Below are 18,457 nucleotides of genomic sequence, written 5' to 3'. Positions count from 1 at the left end.
AGACTGCCACTATATGACAACTGTGTATTTTCTTAGTGAGACCATTTACTTTAATAGGATGGGAAGAGACACAAAAATGTAGGACAACCTGGATACCAGAAACTGCTGTAAAGTTCTAAGTATATTACTACTCACAAAACCATCTGAAGGGTGAGATCAAAGAAACAGGTTCAGAGACTCTAAGCACTTCCCTTCTTCACAGAGCTCTAGCATCAACTGGTGATGAAGCTTGTCTTTGAACCTGCTCTGCCTCCAAGAAGCTATCAACCCCATCCATGCAACATTTAAAGAAAAAAAGTAAATGTGACTTTTTCCCATGAGCTTCTTCCTTTCTTTCTTTTCTTTCTTCCTTTCTTTCTTTCTTTTTCTTTCTTTCTTTCTTCCTTCCTTCCTTCCTTCCTTCCTTCCTTCCTTCCTTCTTTCCTTCCTTCCTTCCTTCCTTGTATCTTTCCTTCCTTCCTTCCTTTGTTTCAAAGGATGATTTATATTGACCGTAATGGAAAAGACTGAGTTTTCTAAAATATAGCCCCTGGGATCATGTTAATTTTATGTGTTGAAGTAACATAATTGATTTTCTCATTCTTAAAACATAAAGCTTTGAACAACTACCGGGGTATTTCAACTAAAATCAAACCACAACCTTCAGGAAGTTGTGAGTTGGGAAGGCAAGGTTAAGTAAATGTCTCTATATTATTTTAATTGGAGGCAACTAGAAAATGCCTGTGTATATTCTTTGTAAAAGATGGACTTGTTGTGTCAAATAGAAGATAATTTGATATCTAGTAAATCCTCTAGTTTTTTTTGGGGGGGGGTTACCTTATGAATAACATATTTATTACAATATTCAAAGGTATATTTAAAAATATTTCACATATATTAAAAATAATACACATTGTAAGATTCTTATGTTAACAAAAGAGATTTTGTAATCACAGGGACAAAAACAGACTGTAATAGATATTGCTATAGTGACTACCAGTGATTTACGATGGTGACTATTTCTGTGTTTGTTATTCCTTTATCAGTAAATAGCTAGTATTTGAAGGAGTAATTGTATGAGAAGTACTGCATTCTAAAGATGTGTAACGCTGTGGTGTGTCAGCAGATAGATCACTTTAGCACCCATATAACCTGTATCCACTGTCCCTTCTTGTAGGACAGTGGAATCTATGTCTCAGGAGGTCAATAAAGGGCATTATTTAAAAATAAACTGTGGGTGATGATGGTTATGGTCTCTCTGTATCACTTGTATTTGTTTTTTTTAAAACTCTTTAAATATTACATAAGTAATATGTAACAGGGAAAACTAAAAAACATAATAAGCAAAAAAACATCAGGAATCCAACAATTTTTTCCTCCCACCAAGATCACTGCTAGGAACATTTTACTCTATGTATTTCAACACTTTTTCCTTGCAAAAATGAACTCATACCGTACAAGCTGTTTTATAACTTGCTTTTTTCACTTGACAATATAGTATCTTTCCATGTAAATAAATCTGTTTCCACAGTATTGTTCTTAACGATGGGACGTTTTTTAGTCCCCCTGTCATTTCTGGGAGAGTCAGACCACATGTTTCCATTTCTGTTTTTAAAACGTTGACAAGTGAATTAGATTGAACATTCCCCCAATAAATCAGAACAGTCTGAACCCCTTGGAGTGCAGAAGCTGCCATGCTCGCTTTCCCAGAATACCACTTTCCATTGTCTTTATTCTTGGTCCCTGGCCTTCGGTGACAGTGCTGAACTGAGAGTTCAGATGAATACTGAATGTCAGATGGAACCAGTTTTGCAAATCCACCTACAGGCTCTTCTCTTGTTCAGGAAGTTGAATTCCTCTCATCACAGTTTCTATTCATTACACTGAGATCTCAAGCATCCTTCGAAAGCCCACATAATAAAAGGAAATAGAATGACAGTTATGTCTTATGTCTGAGTTGGTTTCTCATTGATCAGAAATGAGGGCTAACCACATTTGCAAAGTGGTATTGACAGAAAAGTGTTTGCAGTTGAGGGTCTGAAACCTTTTCTCATGTCATTTAGAAACAACAAATTTTAAAAAAAAAGAAAAACAAGAAGTTATAGTCAGAAAAATAAAATGATTAGCTATTTTAAACATAAAAAGTAGCTATGAAAGCAGTAATTTAATTCCTAGTAATTAATACATAAATTTCCTCTCTACATTATGCAAGTCAATCCCTAAACCAAATACAATATATCATTTCAAAATGTATGACATGACAACAATTTATGTTTTTCCTGCTTTATTTAAAAGAAACAGTAATGCTCATTTGTTAAATGGGAAAAAGACTGTACAGAGGATTATCATTTAACCAAACCTTATTTACTTATTTGTGGGATTGGTCTGTACAGTGGTTTACAGAGTGTCTCGCGCTCTCTCTCTCTCTCTCTCTCTCTCTCTCTCTCTCTCTCTCTCTCTCTCACACACACACACACACACACACACACACATACACACAGGCCCCTAGCAGCATTGGCATCACCTGGGAATCTATAATAAACACAAATTCTCAGACCTCACCCTAGACCTTTTGTGGGGTGAAGCCTGAGAATTTGTGGGTATTTACAAGCCCTCCGGGTGGTTCTGAGCCTCAAAGTTTGCCCTGTGCTTTGCCTTTCCTCTGCAGACATACCAAGCCATGCCCACAGTAAGCTCCCCACTCAAGATTAGAGGCCATTTTTCAGCATGCCCAGGTACCCCTGTCTCAAAGGGTCCAGCAGAATATTTACCAAGAATCAGTTATGTTTATTCCAAAACTTATTAATGCCATTTGTACTAATTATTAGAGTTAATTTTGAATAGCTTTTAAAAAGTGGTCTGTAAAAGAGTAGACAAGATTATTTTTAAAATCTTTGAAGATTCTACACATAAAATGTACAAATTTCATTTTCCAGTTTAAGGAAACTTAAATTGCAATTGTAGATACTGCACTGTGCATGTGGTTTAAGTAAGAATTTCGATCATGCCTTGTATTACATCAAAGTATTTTCAAATGAAAGCTTATATAAATCTTTTAAGTTAAAATAAAGTATTTAGAGTATATATGCATTGTTTGTTAAGACTCCCTACCTGCTTGACTATTTTTAATTAACTAATAATCTCTCAGAGCTAATTGCATCTATTGTATTTAAAGAAATTTTATAACATAATCCTTAATTATTAATCAAATATTTAAAAATATTTTTATTTAAAATCAGTTCTTTCTCACATGTCATTCAAAATTGCTGAACATACTTTAAAACCACTTAAGGGGATTTGCAACTCTAAAAAAGTTGAGAGATGCTCTTATTTAACCAGTCCCTGTTGTTGGAGGTTGGGTTATTTTCAATTTATCAATATTATAAGTTGCTGTAAATAGGTCTATAGTCAACATACAAATGCTAGGTTATTAAATTAGTTTTAATTTTATCTCATAAATTCTATAAAATGGAAATTTTCATTCTGGACCTTGTGTCTACCGTTATAAGAATTTGACAATGCAAGGAATTGCCATTTTCACAGAAATATTGTGACAATGAGAGACTGCTTGATGACTTGGAACCATTTGTTTAATTTTCTCCAAGGAGAGATTGCTTATTCCTTTGTCCTTCCAAAGTTGTTGAAATCTGGCATCTTGAATGCTGAAAATCCTCAACAGAAAAACAAACAAACAAGCACTCACCAGCTGCAGCAGCTAATGTAGAGAAATTCATTTCGACTTCAGCCCTCAGTTCAAGGTGAAAGATTGCTGGCCTGCAAATCAGTTGCTAGAAAGACTGACATCTCCCATGTAACAATATAGTACAGCAAAGGAAAAAGTGATGTTCGTGGCAGATGGTCTTGGACACTGGCTTGGCTAAAATATTACATTCCACTCTCAATAATCTAAAAAATTGTAGGTTAAATCTGATCCAATCATTGGTGATCTCATGTCACTCGGCCTGCTATTTCATATGATCGAGGGGCATTTCAGGACCTGCATAGGCAGCACTCCCAGAGGCAAGTGAAGATAGTGAGAAGAGGAGGGAAAACGTGGCTGTTCGGTGGGGCCACCAGGACCCTCACAATCTGTCCCAGGACCTCCCAGCAACCACACGCTTGAGCCCTCCTAGAAGTGGCTGCTAATTAACTGTCTCTTCCTTATATCCCACATTGCCCCCATATGATCAGTGAATTTTTTTCAGTATATTTTTGCTCCTTCTTCATCTGGTCTTGAGTTAAAAGTTTTAGCATTAATATAATGGATAGATGGAGAGCCAGAAGAGAGAAAGAGCAACTAGGGGGATCATTTTATAAACTATGTAGATGTCTAACCAATGTACTATATGCTTGAAACAAATACAAATCTTTAAAAAGTTTTAGAATGATTTTAGCTACTATTTCCTCTAATTCCAGTTTTTCTGAGATAATTTAGTACTTTTGATTTAATATTGTTAAGTATGTTCTTTTGTTTCCAGAGTCCACATTCGCACTTACATACAGATTCCCTGACAGTCTACCCTTATTCATTTAGGTGAATAGATAACGTCTGTTTGGGTTTGAGGTCTTGTTAGAGCATTTCCCTGAGAAAAACGTCTCATTTAGGCCCACTTAGGTGATATAATCTCTGAATTCACACTTATTTTCGAGTTTCTTGGACATTGTGGTTTATAATTAATTTCTCTCATGAGTCTGGAGGTTTGATTCTACTGTCTTTTAGCTTATACAGTTACACATGAGAAGTCCAATGACAATTAATTATTTTACTTTGGGAAGTGGTTTTCTTCGTGCCTGAAATTTTGTGATTTTTCTCTTCCTTTTTTGAATTCAGGAATTTTATTGAGATTTCCGAGACCTGTCTTTTCTCATTCATGCAGTCTAGAAATAAGTATGCCCTTTCAATCTGTAAGACATCAATGTTGATTTGACTTACAGAAATTTTCTTTTATTATTTTTTAAAGTATTGCCTCCCTTTCTAGAACTCTAATACAGAATTAAGTGTTTAGGCTTATTCTCCAAATCTCTTATCTTCTCTTTTAATATATATTTTTTCTCCTCTGGTCATTGAAAAGTTCTTGGACTTGCTTGTCCAAACCCAGTAATTTGGGTCTTCATGGTAAACTTCTCATCTTCTGTTTATCTTTGGAATTGCTTAACTGGTAAATTCTGTCTTTTAGCTTCATAAATGCTTCTCTTTTAGCTTCATAAATGCTTCATAAATGTTACCGATGATCCCTTTTATTTTGATTTTTTTTTCCACACTAAATTGTTGTCTGTCTCTTCCAGCAGCTTCATTTTCTTGGGCACATCTTCTATTTGTTACAACTTGTCACTCTGTCTTTCATGACCTTCCTTAGGTAAGAGTTGTAGTTGCTACTGTTGTTGCTGCTGTTGTTGTATGTCTGATTGGAGCATCCAGGTAAGATAGTTTAAATATCCTAGAAGGCAGCAGTCACAAGAAGAGGGAGTCAAACCAATCTTCATTCCAGGGAATTTCACATGTAGAAGTCAGACTGACGCCCCACTCCACCCCACCCCATCCTTATCACTAAATCATATTTTATAATCTCTTTATTCTTTTTTAGTTAAACTTTTCCTTTTATAGTTGTATGAAATAGTACAGAGCGATCCCATGGACCCTATACCCAGTGATAACATCTTGTAAAATTATAGTTTAATGTTACAACCAGGATATTTATACAGGTATAGTGAAGATATAAGATATTTCCATCACCACCAGTATCCTTCATGTTGTCCTTTTAAAATTATTTTTTCTTTTTAATTATAGTTTAAAAAACAACATAAAATTTAACATCTTAACATTTCCAATTGTACAGTTCTGTAATGTTAAATGTATTCACGTTGTTGTTCAACTATCTTTACTCTTGATGGCTTCGTTGTACTACAGTCTTTGGCAAATATTAAGCACCTACTCTTTGCCTGACCTTGTACTAGATACAGGTAGGATGGGCATGTCACAAGAAATGTTTAAGATGCAGAAAACTTTAAGTTAATGGGGTGGGGGAAACACATGTACACATGAAGAAATAACAAAATAGATTTTATATTCCCAAAAATATAAATTTTAAAATAATTAGACAATTCTTCTGTCTCATTCCTACTTCCTTCTCTCGTTTCCTATAGTGTGCCTATTTTTAGTCTTCCCCAAACTTGGCTTCCTTTTTCTTATACATCCTTCTTTTTCCTCTATCTCTTTCCGAGATATTTCAGAAACCAAGTTTTGTAAAATTGAACCTCTGGTGAAATTCCAAAGTGATTATCTAATTAATCGTGGTGCACTACGAACTTTTCTGGTTTTTTTCCATCCTCCATGATATTCCTGAGAATCTCAAGGACTTTCCTTAGGAGTTTCAACCTTCTGTAGTTACGTGTTTTTGTCTGTGTCCAGCAGGTGGCACTAAAGGATAGTTAGTAGAAGTTAAGGGTTCCATTGCAGAATAAAAATCTTGGGGTTTTTACAGCATTTGAGTCATTCGACTTGATTGCATAATAATCACAATTTTGGATGGTCTATCCCTTGAATATTTTAGCTCCTGGATCACTATTGCACTCTCGAACACTCCTCTTGTCTTAATTCCTGATAATTTCAATATCCTCCCCACATCTTTACTTCTCGGTTCCTTGACTTCCTCACATCCTGTATCTCTTCCCATTGGAGACCTCAGCACATTTTTCTTCTGATTTCTTCTCTTTTCTGTCTACATACTCACCTTTGTCGATTTCATCCAGTCTGATAGGTTCAGATACCATCTATATGCGGATAAAGGTCCAGTTTATATCTTCAACGCAGACATCTTCCCTAAGTCCAGGCTCCACTTGGAAGTCTCATGAGCATCTCAACATAACCTCTGCCAATAATGCTCTCTGCTTCTCTCAAAGCTTCTCTCAGTGAATGGCAACTCTACCTCTCTATGGCTCCAGGTTCCAAACCGTGATGTCATCCTTGATTTCTCTCTTTCACATTTTCTGTCCAGTCCTTTAGCAGATGCTGTCAGCTCTTCTTTCAAAATACATACAGAGTCTGACCACTTCTCACCAACTAACTATGCTCTAAAATTCTTGTCCAAACCACAGCAGTTCCTCATCTGACTTATTATCACATCATTTTCAGTTCATCTCCCTGCTTCTGCCCTGTCTCACTGCTCCAGGCGGTTTGGAAGATAGCAGCCAGGATGACCCTCTTAAAACATAAAAAGAGATCCTGACACTTTTATAATCAACATGACAAAGATTTCTCATCTCACACCAAGCTAAAGCCAAATAATGGCAATGGCCTACCAGGCCATATATGATGAGCCCCAACCCCCACCCTGCGTTCTCTTGGACCTCAGCTCCTAATACACTCCTTTCACTGGCTCTGCTCCAGCCACACTAGCTCCTTATTATTCCTCAGGCATTTCAGTGTGTTCCCACCTCAGAGCCTTCCTGCTTTGTGTTCCCTCTACCTAGGAGGCCACTTCTTTAGACAGCTGCCCAGTCACTATTCTGTTTCCTCTAGCTCTTCCCTGACCACCTGATTTAAAAGCATAGTCTCACCATTCCCATAATTCTCTAGCCTGATTCTAGCTTTATTTTTCTCCACAGTGATTTACATACACACATGCATTTGTTTTGTTGCCTGTCTTCAAGTAGTATTCAAGATTCATGAGGGCAGAGAATTGTATCTGTTTTGTTCAATGCTGCATTCCTAAGGGCATATGACTGGTCCTCAGTACAAACTTGTTAGATGAGAGAATAAATGAATGATTGCTCTACATTGAATTAGTGGTTGAATCCCAGAATATTTCTAGGCACACAAATGCCACCAAACACTTGTGAAGTACAGTACTTTGCCCTTCTGAAGCATAAGCACAGGCAGATATACATGTCCTTAGTCAGGGTTTTATTTTTTTTTCAGGCTTCTAATAATTTTTCATTTTCTATTTACAGTTGACATACAATATTATATTAGTTTCAGGTGTACAATATAGTGATTAGATACTTATATGACTTATTAAGTGATAACCTCGATAAATCTAATACCCGTCTGACACCAAACATAGTTATTACAAAATTATTGACTATATTCTCTATGTTATACTCTACATCTCCATGACCATTACCAGTTTGTACTTCTTAATCCTTTCTCCTTTTTCACCCATCCTCCAACCCCTCTCCCATATGGCAACCATCAAAATGTTTTCTGTATCTATGAATTTGTTTCTGTTTTGTTTGTTCTTTTATTTTGTTTTTAGATTCCACATATAAGTGAAATCATGTGGTATTTGTCTTTCTCTGCCTGACTTATTTCACTTAGCACAATACCCTCTAGTACTAGGTCCATCCATATTGTTGCAGATGGCAAAATTTCATTCTTTTTATGGCTGAGTGATATCCCATGGTATACATGTATCACTTCTTCTTTATCTATTTGTCCATTGATGGGCACTGGGGTTGCCTCCATACCTTGGCTACTGTAATTAATGCTGCAAAGAACATATGGATTTACATGTCCCTTCAAATTAGTCTTTTGGGTTTCTTCGGATAAATATCCAGAAGTGGGATTACCGTGTTCTTCTTTGTCTCTTGTTATAGCCTTTGTTTTAAAATCTATTTTGTCTACTATAAGTATTGCTACCCCAGCTTTTTTTCCCCATTTCCATTTTCGTGAAATATCTTTTACCATCCCATTACTTTTAGTCTGTGTGCGTCTTTCTATCTAAGTGAGCCTCTTGAAGGCAGCATATGTAAGACTCTGGTTTTCTTATCCATTCAGCCACCCTTCTGTCTTTTGATTGGAGCATTTAACCCATTTACATACAAAGTAATTGTTGATAGATATGTAGTTATTGCCATTTCATTATTCATATTTTTGGTCTTCTTCTTTTCTTCCTCCTCCTTCTCCTTCCCCTTCTATTTCTCCTTCTTCTTCTCGTCCTCTTCTTCTTCAAGAATTCTGTTTAATATTTCTTATAATACTGGCTTGGTGGTAATGAACTCCTTTTGCTTTTTTTTTGTCTGGGAAGCTCTTTATCTGTCTTTTGATTCTAAATGATAGCTTTGCTGAATAGAGTAATCTTGGTATAAATTTTTGCTTTTCATTACTTTGAATATTTTGTGTCAATCCTTTCAGTAAAGTTTCTGTTGAGAAATCAGCTCACGGTCCTGTGGGAGCTTCCTTGTAGGTAACTAACTGCTTTTCTTTTGTTGCTTTTAATCTTTGGTATTTTAATTATGATGTGTCTTGATGCGGGCCTCTTTGAGTTCATCTCGTTTGGGACTCTGTGCATTTCCTGGGCTCATATGTCTATTTCCTTTGAAAAACTTTGGGAAGTTTTTCATTATTATTTCTTCAAATAGGTTTTCAATCCTTTGCTTGCTCTCTTCTTTTTCTGATTCCCCTATTATGAGAATATTGGTATACTTGATATCCCAGAGGCCCTTTAAACTATTTTCATTTATTTGGATTCTTTTTTCTTGTTGCTGTTCTGACTGTGTGTTTTCTGCTACCTTATCTTCCAAATTGCTGATTCGATCTTCTGCTTCATCTAGTCTGCTATTTCTTTTAATATATTCTTCATTTCAGTTTTTTTTTTATGTTTTCTATTTCCATTTTTCTGTTTTCTATCTCTTTTTCGAAGTTCTCACTGGGATCATTGAACATCCTTATAACCAGTGTTCTGAATTCTGCATCTGATAGATTGTTTATCTCCATTTAGTTTAATTCCATTTCTGGGGCTTCGTTCTGTTCTTTTACTTGGGACATGTTTCTTTCTCTCCCCATTTTGGCTGCTTCCCTGTGTTTGCTTCTATGTATTGGGTCGGGCTCCTATGTCTCTTAACTTAGTAGAGTGGTCTTATGTAGTAGGTGTCCTGTGGGGCCCAGTAGTGCAGCTCCCTGGTCACCTGAGCCAGGTGCTCCAGGTGTGTCTCTTGTGTGGGTTGAATGTGCCTCCTATTGTAGTTGAGCCTTGATTGCTGTTTGCTCATCAGTGGGAGGGATTGACCCTCAGGCCGATTTGTTGTGAAGACTGGCTGTGACTACAACGGAGGCGCTGTTGTGCAGAAGCTGACCCTATGGAGCAGGTTTCACTTTAACAGGGCTCTGGTGCCTGCGTAGTCTGTCCTTTGGGTGTGTCATTTGTGGAGATGGTTAGGTGGTGCTCTGGTATGGTCTGAAGCTGGCCACCAGGTGTGCTGGTTCTGGGTCCTCTTGGAAGGTACTCTGGTGCAGGCCAAGGATAGCTGCTGCCTTTCCTTGCTGGGTGCCACTTGGTATGAGCTACAAAGTGATCTGCAGATGTTTGCCACTTGTACTAGGCTTGGAGGTGCCTGTTAGAGGCTAAACTGCAAACTGAGGCCAGCTGCCACTAGTGCCAGCTTTGGGGGTGCTTAACAAGAGGTATAGAGCATACCGAGGCCAGATGTTGCTTATTTGGGGTTTGTAAACCTTTGAAAGATTTTAGGAAAGTCTGCAGCATGGGCCAAGACAGGCTGTTTGTATGGAAAAGCCACTGGAAGTGACTTAGGTTGGCCCACAAGTTGGGTGGGGCAGGGTTTCAGGGAATCACCAGGGCAGAGTGAATGGTGTTCACCAGGTTCATGAAGACTCAGATATGGCTCCCACCTGTGTGTTCAAGCTGGTTCTGGGGAAGGCTCAACAGAAGAACAATGGCTTCTGTTAGTACTTCTGTCTGGGAGAAAGCTGCCCCTTCAGCCCTTGCCCTGAAGCCAGACAATTCAGCTTCCCATATGTCCCTGGTGCCTTTCAAGCTGCTGTCTCAGTGCTGGAGTTCAGAGCGAGTAAGCTCATGTTCAGACACTTCATGAAAAATGCCTGAGATTCCAACAGCCCTCCATCTCACTCAGCCAAAATCTCTGCTGGTTTTCATAGCAAGAAGTTGTGGGGACTTATCTTCCTGGCCCTGGAGCCTGGTATGGGGCTGGGACCCCTCACTCTTCAGGGGAGGATCTCTGCAGCCAAGATATCTCTCCCAATTTTTAATTGACACATGTGGGTGTGAGACCACCTTGTTCTGCATCTCCACCCCTCCTACTAGCACAGTTTCTTCTGTATGTCCTTAGTTATAGGACCTCTGTTTAGCTAGACTTCAGGGGATTCTTGATGATGGTTCTTCTGTAGTTATAATTTTGAGGTGGCCATGAGATGAGGCAAGCACAGCGTTTACCTACTGTTCCATCTTGACCAGAATTACTTCTGAAGGCCGGGAAGTCTAAGGTCAAAGCAGATTTAGTGTCTGGTGAGAGCCCTCTTCCTGATTCATAGATTGCCCCTTCTAGCTATAACCTCACACGGCAAAATGAGTAGTCCAGGTTTTATTAAAAGGAAAGATTTAAACTCAGATGCTTTTGTAAATCATTTACCCACATATGTTCTGCCAACAATCCCCTTTCCTTGATCCAGCTTTTATCTGAATGTGCAACTCCTAATGGCTTGCATTCTACAAGGCTGAACTCAATGACATCTTTTATAAAATACCAGAAGTGACAGGAAAACATCTTTACCCTTAGAATCATCTATAAATTTAGGTTTCCCAGTCTAGGCAATATTTTAGAAACTTAAGAATGGAGGACTATAATTCATTTTTTTGAACCACACTAAATTTCTCCTGTGGCCACTTAAGTGTCTGTAATCTTTAAGATACTTGCATTAATCTTAATTTTGAAAAAGATTTTAGGTCTCCATCTTCCAAATTATAGCATGTTCTATATTTCAAATGTGGAGAGTATTATTAAGTCATTTCTCTGGCTTTTTGTGAGGTGAAATAATTACAGTTTATTTACTCAAAAGAGTGAGAGCACACCCAAAGTCCCTTTTGTACCAACTAGATTTAAAATGCTTAGGCTTTTTGGAGAGGGCAGAGTAAGGAATGATCAAAGTGGCATTAATTCTCAGGAAGAGAACACAGTGGTCTAAGGAAATTCATTTTAGAAATCTGCATATTTTCTAATGTGAAGCCTTGAAAACAGTTTCTAAATCCAACTATCTGATATACTCAGTTCCCATCTAAAGAGCGATTCTGTCTTTTCACTTTAAGTACTTTCACACTTTGAAAGTACTTAAAGTGTGAAAGTACTTTTAAGGCAAAAGTCAACCAACTCTTTGCTTATATAGTTTGCCCTTGGCTGTTTAGTCTTTCATGTAACAAGTATTAATTTAGCATGTATTTTGTGCTGGACAGTGTTCTCTAGGTCTTAAGGATGCAAAGACTACAGGAATAAAGAGAATAAAAATTAGCATTATTTATAGCGGTTTATGATGAATTAAAGAAATATGCAAACAGAATATCAAAATGCAATGTGATGCATTCTAAATTAGAGCACAGAGGAAAGGAGAAAGAAACTCTAAAGGGTTCTGTGAAGATTTCATGAAAAAAGTGACATTTTTAAAGCAGAATCTTGACTAATGAGTGGGAGTCTACCCCAATGTAGAAATAGACAAAAAAGACTCTGAGTGAGAGTGTATATACAGAGACTGAATGTGTGAAAGAATATGGTATGATGGCAGAACAGGGAAACGTTTGATGTGCCTAAACCAGAGACACAAAGTGGAAGAAGATGTCCCTGGAAAAACTGACCTACATGCCTGTGTACCCTACTCAATGGTTGGGCTTTATCCTATAAAAGTAATAGGGTTTTAGCCAATGGGTTAATGCACCAATCTGTTTTAGGATGATCACTCTAGCAGAGCACCTCTCAGAGTCTGGCCCCAGACTAGCAGTGGCAGCAGCATCTGGAAACCTGATAGAAATCCACATTCTGGCCCCAACCTGACTTCAGAATCAGAAATTCTGGTCATGGGACTCGAGAATCTGTGTTATGTCAAGGCATCCAGCTGACTCTTCAATGGTAAATTGAAGTTTGAGAACCTCTGTTCTAGTAACAGCGTGGAGAATGAAGCGGCATAAAGGCAGATGGAAGCTCTATAGATTGTTCCAAATAGCTCAACGCTTGGCTCTGCTGAAATTGACCAGCAATCTCCCTCGATTACCGTTCCTTTAAATTATTCACTCAACCTCTATGCTATGTAGAATCCCTGCACTTTAGAATAAAAAACATTCCTTAATTTAAAAAAAAAAAAAAAGAGCCAAGGGCATGAGTTTGGGCTGGACAGGATGCATTAGAGAGACCTTTCTGAAACCTTAGCAGGAAATGAGCAAAGGATATCTGGAGCACCAGTTCTCAAATCTATCTGGGTAGTTTTTTTAAAAATATAACTTCTGAGTCCAATACTCAAGTTAGCAAACAGAATCAGCATCCTGTATTGGGCTCTTCTTTCTCCGCTGTTCTTAAGTCTTCTTTGAATTTTGTGCTTTTTGTTTATGGAATCTTCCATCTTGCTAAGGTTGTTCAACTACTTGCAATTTTTGAGGATTTCTGCTAAGTACCACCTGCCTTCTTTATAGTGGAAGACAGCCTTACAGCATCAGAGTTGGGAGGGGCTGTCAATACCCATAGACCTATGGCTCTCAATTCATAAATCCCCTGGAGAACAAGCAGTTTTTGTTTTTGTTTTCATTTTGTTTTGTTTTGACTCAGGCTCAACTTCGAGCAAAAGAAATTAGAATTCCTAGGAGTGAAGTATTTCTGAAATGCTCCCTACGTGATCCTAATGAACTAGCCCTAATCACTGCAAAGTAGTCCATCACCTTCATTTTAGTAAGAAGTCATCAAAAAAGAAAGATCCTAGGGTCAAGAAAGAGCACGTTATATAACCTGAGTGTATTAAAATGCTTAAGAGGTGGAGGGGGATGAGTACTGAGGAAAGATCATCGTATTTAGAAATGAGGATGATACTGTTGGACTTACAGGCACAGGTAGCTGAACGAAGCCAGCTATTAGAATCTCTCCCCAATAACTAAAGCAACAAACAAGATATTAAAAACAAACACAAAAGCTGAAAGGAAGCAATAAAAATGTATCAGGCATAATTAAACAAGAAAAAAGGAACAACTTTATGTCATATGCTTTGAAAAAGAGGCAATAAGGGAAGGAACAAATGATTCTGGAATGGTACAATCTGGTGTGGATCCTGACTGCTTCTTCTCCACCAGAAGCATTGCTGAGGAAAGCTGTGAATGAGGCAACAACATCTTGAGCTTTCTCATTAACACTATTCAGTTTGCAAGGAAATGGCCCAAAGGCATGGATTGGCATCCTTGGGAAAAATTGTAGGAGAGCCTTCCAGATTAGAAGTCTTTTTGTCCCTTGGGGTCCTTGGAAGATGTTAGGACTACAAAGCTTCTCACCTTCTAAGACATTGTGTTAAGTTGGAGTGATGAACTAAATCTCATGGGAGTAGAATATATTCCTTGCTAGGTGGATTATAGAATCTCAAAACTCTTTTAAAACTCATGACCCCTGGGCTCAGACTTCAGCCCCAGCTTGCCTCTACCTTCACCCTCTTCATACTAGCTGACTACAGAAAATTGAACTAAAAGCAACATTTAGCCTTAAAACTGGAAAGGCACAATAAACTGGTCTCAAAATAAGGTGGAGAACATGTCAAATAGAATCCATTACACCACATAAGAGCAATTAGACATTTGAGCAGCACTGTCTATTTAAAGCATGCATAATTTCCTCCTGCTCGACAGGTGTTCTATGACTAAAAACTAAACTAAACTAAAAAATGAAAAGAAGAGCGCATACAAAAGATGGGCAAAGAACCCAGTCTGGAAGAAAACGTAAACCAAAAATTAGATTTCCCATGAGTGCATCCTTCTAAAGACTTTATTTAAAAAATAATAATAATAATTCGAGAAGATTCTAATATTGCTCAAGACAAGGGGTGAGGGATAAACCAGATCCTAAAGAGTAAAGAATGGGGTATGGGGTAAGTAGGGCTTTATTACGATAATGAGTAAAAGAAGAAAATCAGAAGTATGAGGGTTTATCTGAGAAATGAGAGGAAATTATGATTATTTTTTTATTATGAGGTGGAACCACTGAGTATGTTTGTAGGCTAAGGATAATAATAAAAAATACAGAGACTTATCAGTCTTAAAAAAAAAAAAAAAAAGGAGATTCCGACACATGCTGCGATATGTATGAACCTTGCTAAGTGAGACAAGTCGGTCACTAAAAAAACAAATGCTGTATGATCCCACTTATATGAGGTATCTAAAGTAGTCGAACTCATAGAAACTGAAAGTAGAATGGTGGTTGCCAGGGGCTGGGGAGATGTTGATCAGTGGATACAGAGCTTCAGCTTTGCAAGACAAAAAAGCTCTAGAACTCTGTTGCACAACAGTGTGAATATACTTAACGCTATTGTACACTTAAAATGGTTAAGATGGTAACTTTTATGTTATGCATTTTTTATTACCATTATTAATTAATATAAATAAATAAATAAATAAATAAATTGTCTTAAGGGCTAAATTGCCACCTTTTATCATCTTGCTCTGAGTGTTGCTGTTTATCCGGTTAGAATGATTTCCATCCTGTCTGATAGCAAGGAATTCTGATTCAACAAAGTGGAGATAAAAGTCAAAAGATGGAGAAAAACTAAAATTTAGCGGCACCATTTGAGCCACTGGGTCAAATTTTACCAGAAACAATAAACTTTGAAATTTTCAGTTAGGAGAGACACCAAAACACCTTTTTTCTCTTTAAAAGAGAAGAAAAGATAAAGGATTCCTATTAGATTCAGCCTGACTTTAATTATATCCTCCAGACCATAATGTAGAAAATAACTTGGACTAAATAATTTTTTAAATAATAGGTTAATAACTTTTCATAGTAAGTCAATAATAGATTACAAGTACTCTATCACAACTTAATCTTCATTTAGGTCAATGAGTGTTAATTAATTGGTTATGGATTGGCTCTGGCACATTTTCTGTATAATCTAACAGTGCTGGCTGTGTTCATTAGCAGAAAAATGAACTGTGGCCTCTGTGTTGAGCAACAGCTTTGCTTTCTCATACAAAACCGTTTCAAGTCAACTGCAACGCTCCAATATCCATATAAGTTCTGGAATTCTCACAGAAGGATTTGCGAGATAATTCTTATTCATTTTGGAGCAATTCGCCTTCTGTGCACCCACTTTCCTATTTGGTTATTTTTTACCATTACTCAAGCTGGAGATTCTGGTCTGCCTGTAATGAGCCAGACACCCAAACTGCTTTTTAGGGTGGTCAGCAAGGCTCTCTAATTTTAAAATACCCAAAAATTTCAATTTGAGGTGGGAAGAACCCTAGAATTACATCAACTACAAGATGAATGGAATGAGTTTCTTATTTCTCCTCTGCGCAATACAAAGAGAAAACTTTCATTGGATTTAATTGTCTCTCCTTTCATTGATCTCTGGCTCTTATAAGAAGGTGCAAGATAGATGGTTAAAAAAATCAAAAGGTGTCTGTACTCATAGTAATCTCTGTTGAAAATGACTAACAGCTATTCCAAAGGACAAATAGCTTAAAAAGCTGAAAACACTAGTGAGCCATTGTGAGCCAATCAGTATAGAAAGCAAATGTCTGGTGTGTCAGAATAACAGTCTGTTAGGGGAGGAATTTTTTGGAATTGAAGATGTCCCAGATGACTTTTTAAATGGTTCAATTAAAATCGTAGTTTACAAACAACATTATAGTATGGTTTATCTAATATTAGAACATTTTCATTTACTCATTTGTATAATAGCTGAGAAATATTCACTCAGTGGATATATAACACATATTCTTTTTAACCTTCTGTTTAATACTTTAGCTGTTTCATGAACATCTTAATCCATGTTGATTTTCTTGTATTGTGAACTATTTCATATAACAGATTCTCAGAAAAGGAATTATGGGGTCAAAGGGTAAGAATGTTTTTATAGTTCTTGATTCATGCTGCTCAATTGATTTGCAAAAAAATATTTAGTCGATTGAATAAATATTTAGTCTCACTTTCTCCCTGTTAACACTGAATATCATTAAAATAATTTTTATTATAATTAAAAGAGAGGAAATGTTCTTTGTACTTATATGACTACTACTGAAATTAAACATTTGCTACATGTTCTTTATTAGTTTATTTCCCTTTTTGTGAATTGTTTGTTTATGTAATAGTTCATAAAGCAGTGAATGAAGTGAGGTTTATTTCTGAAACTTCCTGATGCCCTCAAACTCTTCCTTTCACTCATCTCGACTACCTGTTATTACAGGCCAGAAAAATTCCCCTGATGCTCTACTGTCACACTGGGAAACTAAGTGAGGATATTCACATTGCCATGTGGTTCCAGGCAAATCCCAGGGGCCTCTATGTCACCCACTTCCTTCTTGCTGCCCTTTACCACCTACGAGAAATGATACTGCCATTTCTGCTCTTGGAGCACTTATTTCTGAAATCAGAAATCAATGTTTCCCAACATTGACTGCGCATTAGAATCTTCTGGACAACTTTTAAAATTCCCAGTATTCAGTACATTCTGCACACCAATTAAATCAGAATTTCTGGGGCTGGCATGTGGCATCGATGTTTTCAAAAGCCCCCTTGAGGGTTCCAAAATACAGCCAAGGCTGGGAGCCGTTGCTTTAAATCCACAGTCATAGGAGCCCTGTTAGGCACTGAGGGGACAAAGGCCCATATGCAGTGGCTCCTGTCCTCGGGGAGCTCACAGCTGTGTGATTTGGGTAGCAAAGCACTCTATGAGTGTTTTAAAAAGGAATGGTGTATGTATATGCACATATCAATGTATATATATACGTATATACATATGTATGCACACACACACATATATAGACATATATGGCACTTTATTAACTATAACTTGATCAACCTGTGACATCCATTTAATGGAAATTTTCTGCCTGCAGTTTCTGTCATTAAGATGTAAATTGTATAAAAACAGATTTGTTAAAAACACATGTATCAAAGGCTGAGAGAGTTGGTGATGATCTCTAAATTTTTCTGTCACTACTAACTTAAAGTATCAATTCTCCCTGTAAGAAATTGATTTTTCAAAACAAAGACCTTAAAGCAGGGGTCCATAAACCCCGTGCTGTGGAAGGATATCTGTCGTGGCTTATTAGGAACCAGTCCACACAGTAGGAGGTGAACAGTGGGAGAGTGAGTGAAGCTTCATCTGTATTTGCAGCCACTCCCCAGTGCTAGCATCACCGCCTCAGCTCCATCTCAGATCATCAGGCATTGGATTCTCACAGGAGCACCGGTCCCTGGTACCGAAAAGGTTGGGTGGGGACCGCTGCCTTAATCTGCACTATCAGATTCTGACTTGCTTGAGAAATGGTTGGTTATGTTCACTAAGCTATATTTACTGAGGCAAAATATATGTGTACAGCTTAGGAGAATCATTTAAAAAATAGAGGCAAGAAGGGTTTTCACTTCATTTCTCTTAACAAGATATTTAAACTCATGTATATTTTATACTATCCCTCCCTCAATACTTATCCCTTCACTAGGTGGTGCTCTGGACGAATTCATAAGCTGTAGGCTTTGCCACAGTTAATGT

General features: G+C 37.4%; 1 protein-coding gene across 1 annotated transcript in view; it reads left to right on the top strand.

Moving 5' to 3' along the window:
• Positions 1–13,641, top strand: part of STMND1 (stathmin domain containing 1) — a 35,694-nt gene extending 22,053 nt beyond the window's left edge. The window contains exon 5 of the mRNA XM_011362898.1: positions 13,540–13,641. Within this exon, the coding sequence (XP_011361200.1) occupies positions 13,540–13,641 (102 nt within the window). The remainder of the gene's footprint in view (positions 1–13,539) is intronic.
• Positions 13,642–18,457: the final 4,816 nt, after the last annotated feature.

Source organism: Pteropus vampyrus, unplaced genomic scaffold, assembly GCF_000151845.1.
Source record: "Pteropus vampyrus isolate Shadow unplaced genomic scaffold, Pvam_2.0 Scaffold80, whole genome shotgun sequence".
NCBI lineage: Eukaryota > Metazoa > Chordata > Mammalia > Chiroptera > Pteropodidae > Pteropus > Pteropus vampyrus.
The sequence above is the reverse complement of the archived record's forward strand: the minus strand, read 5'-3'. Positions and strand labels throughout refer to the sequence as shown.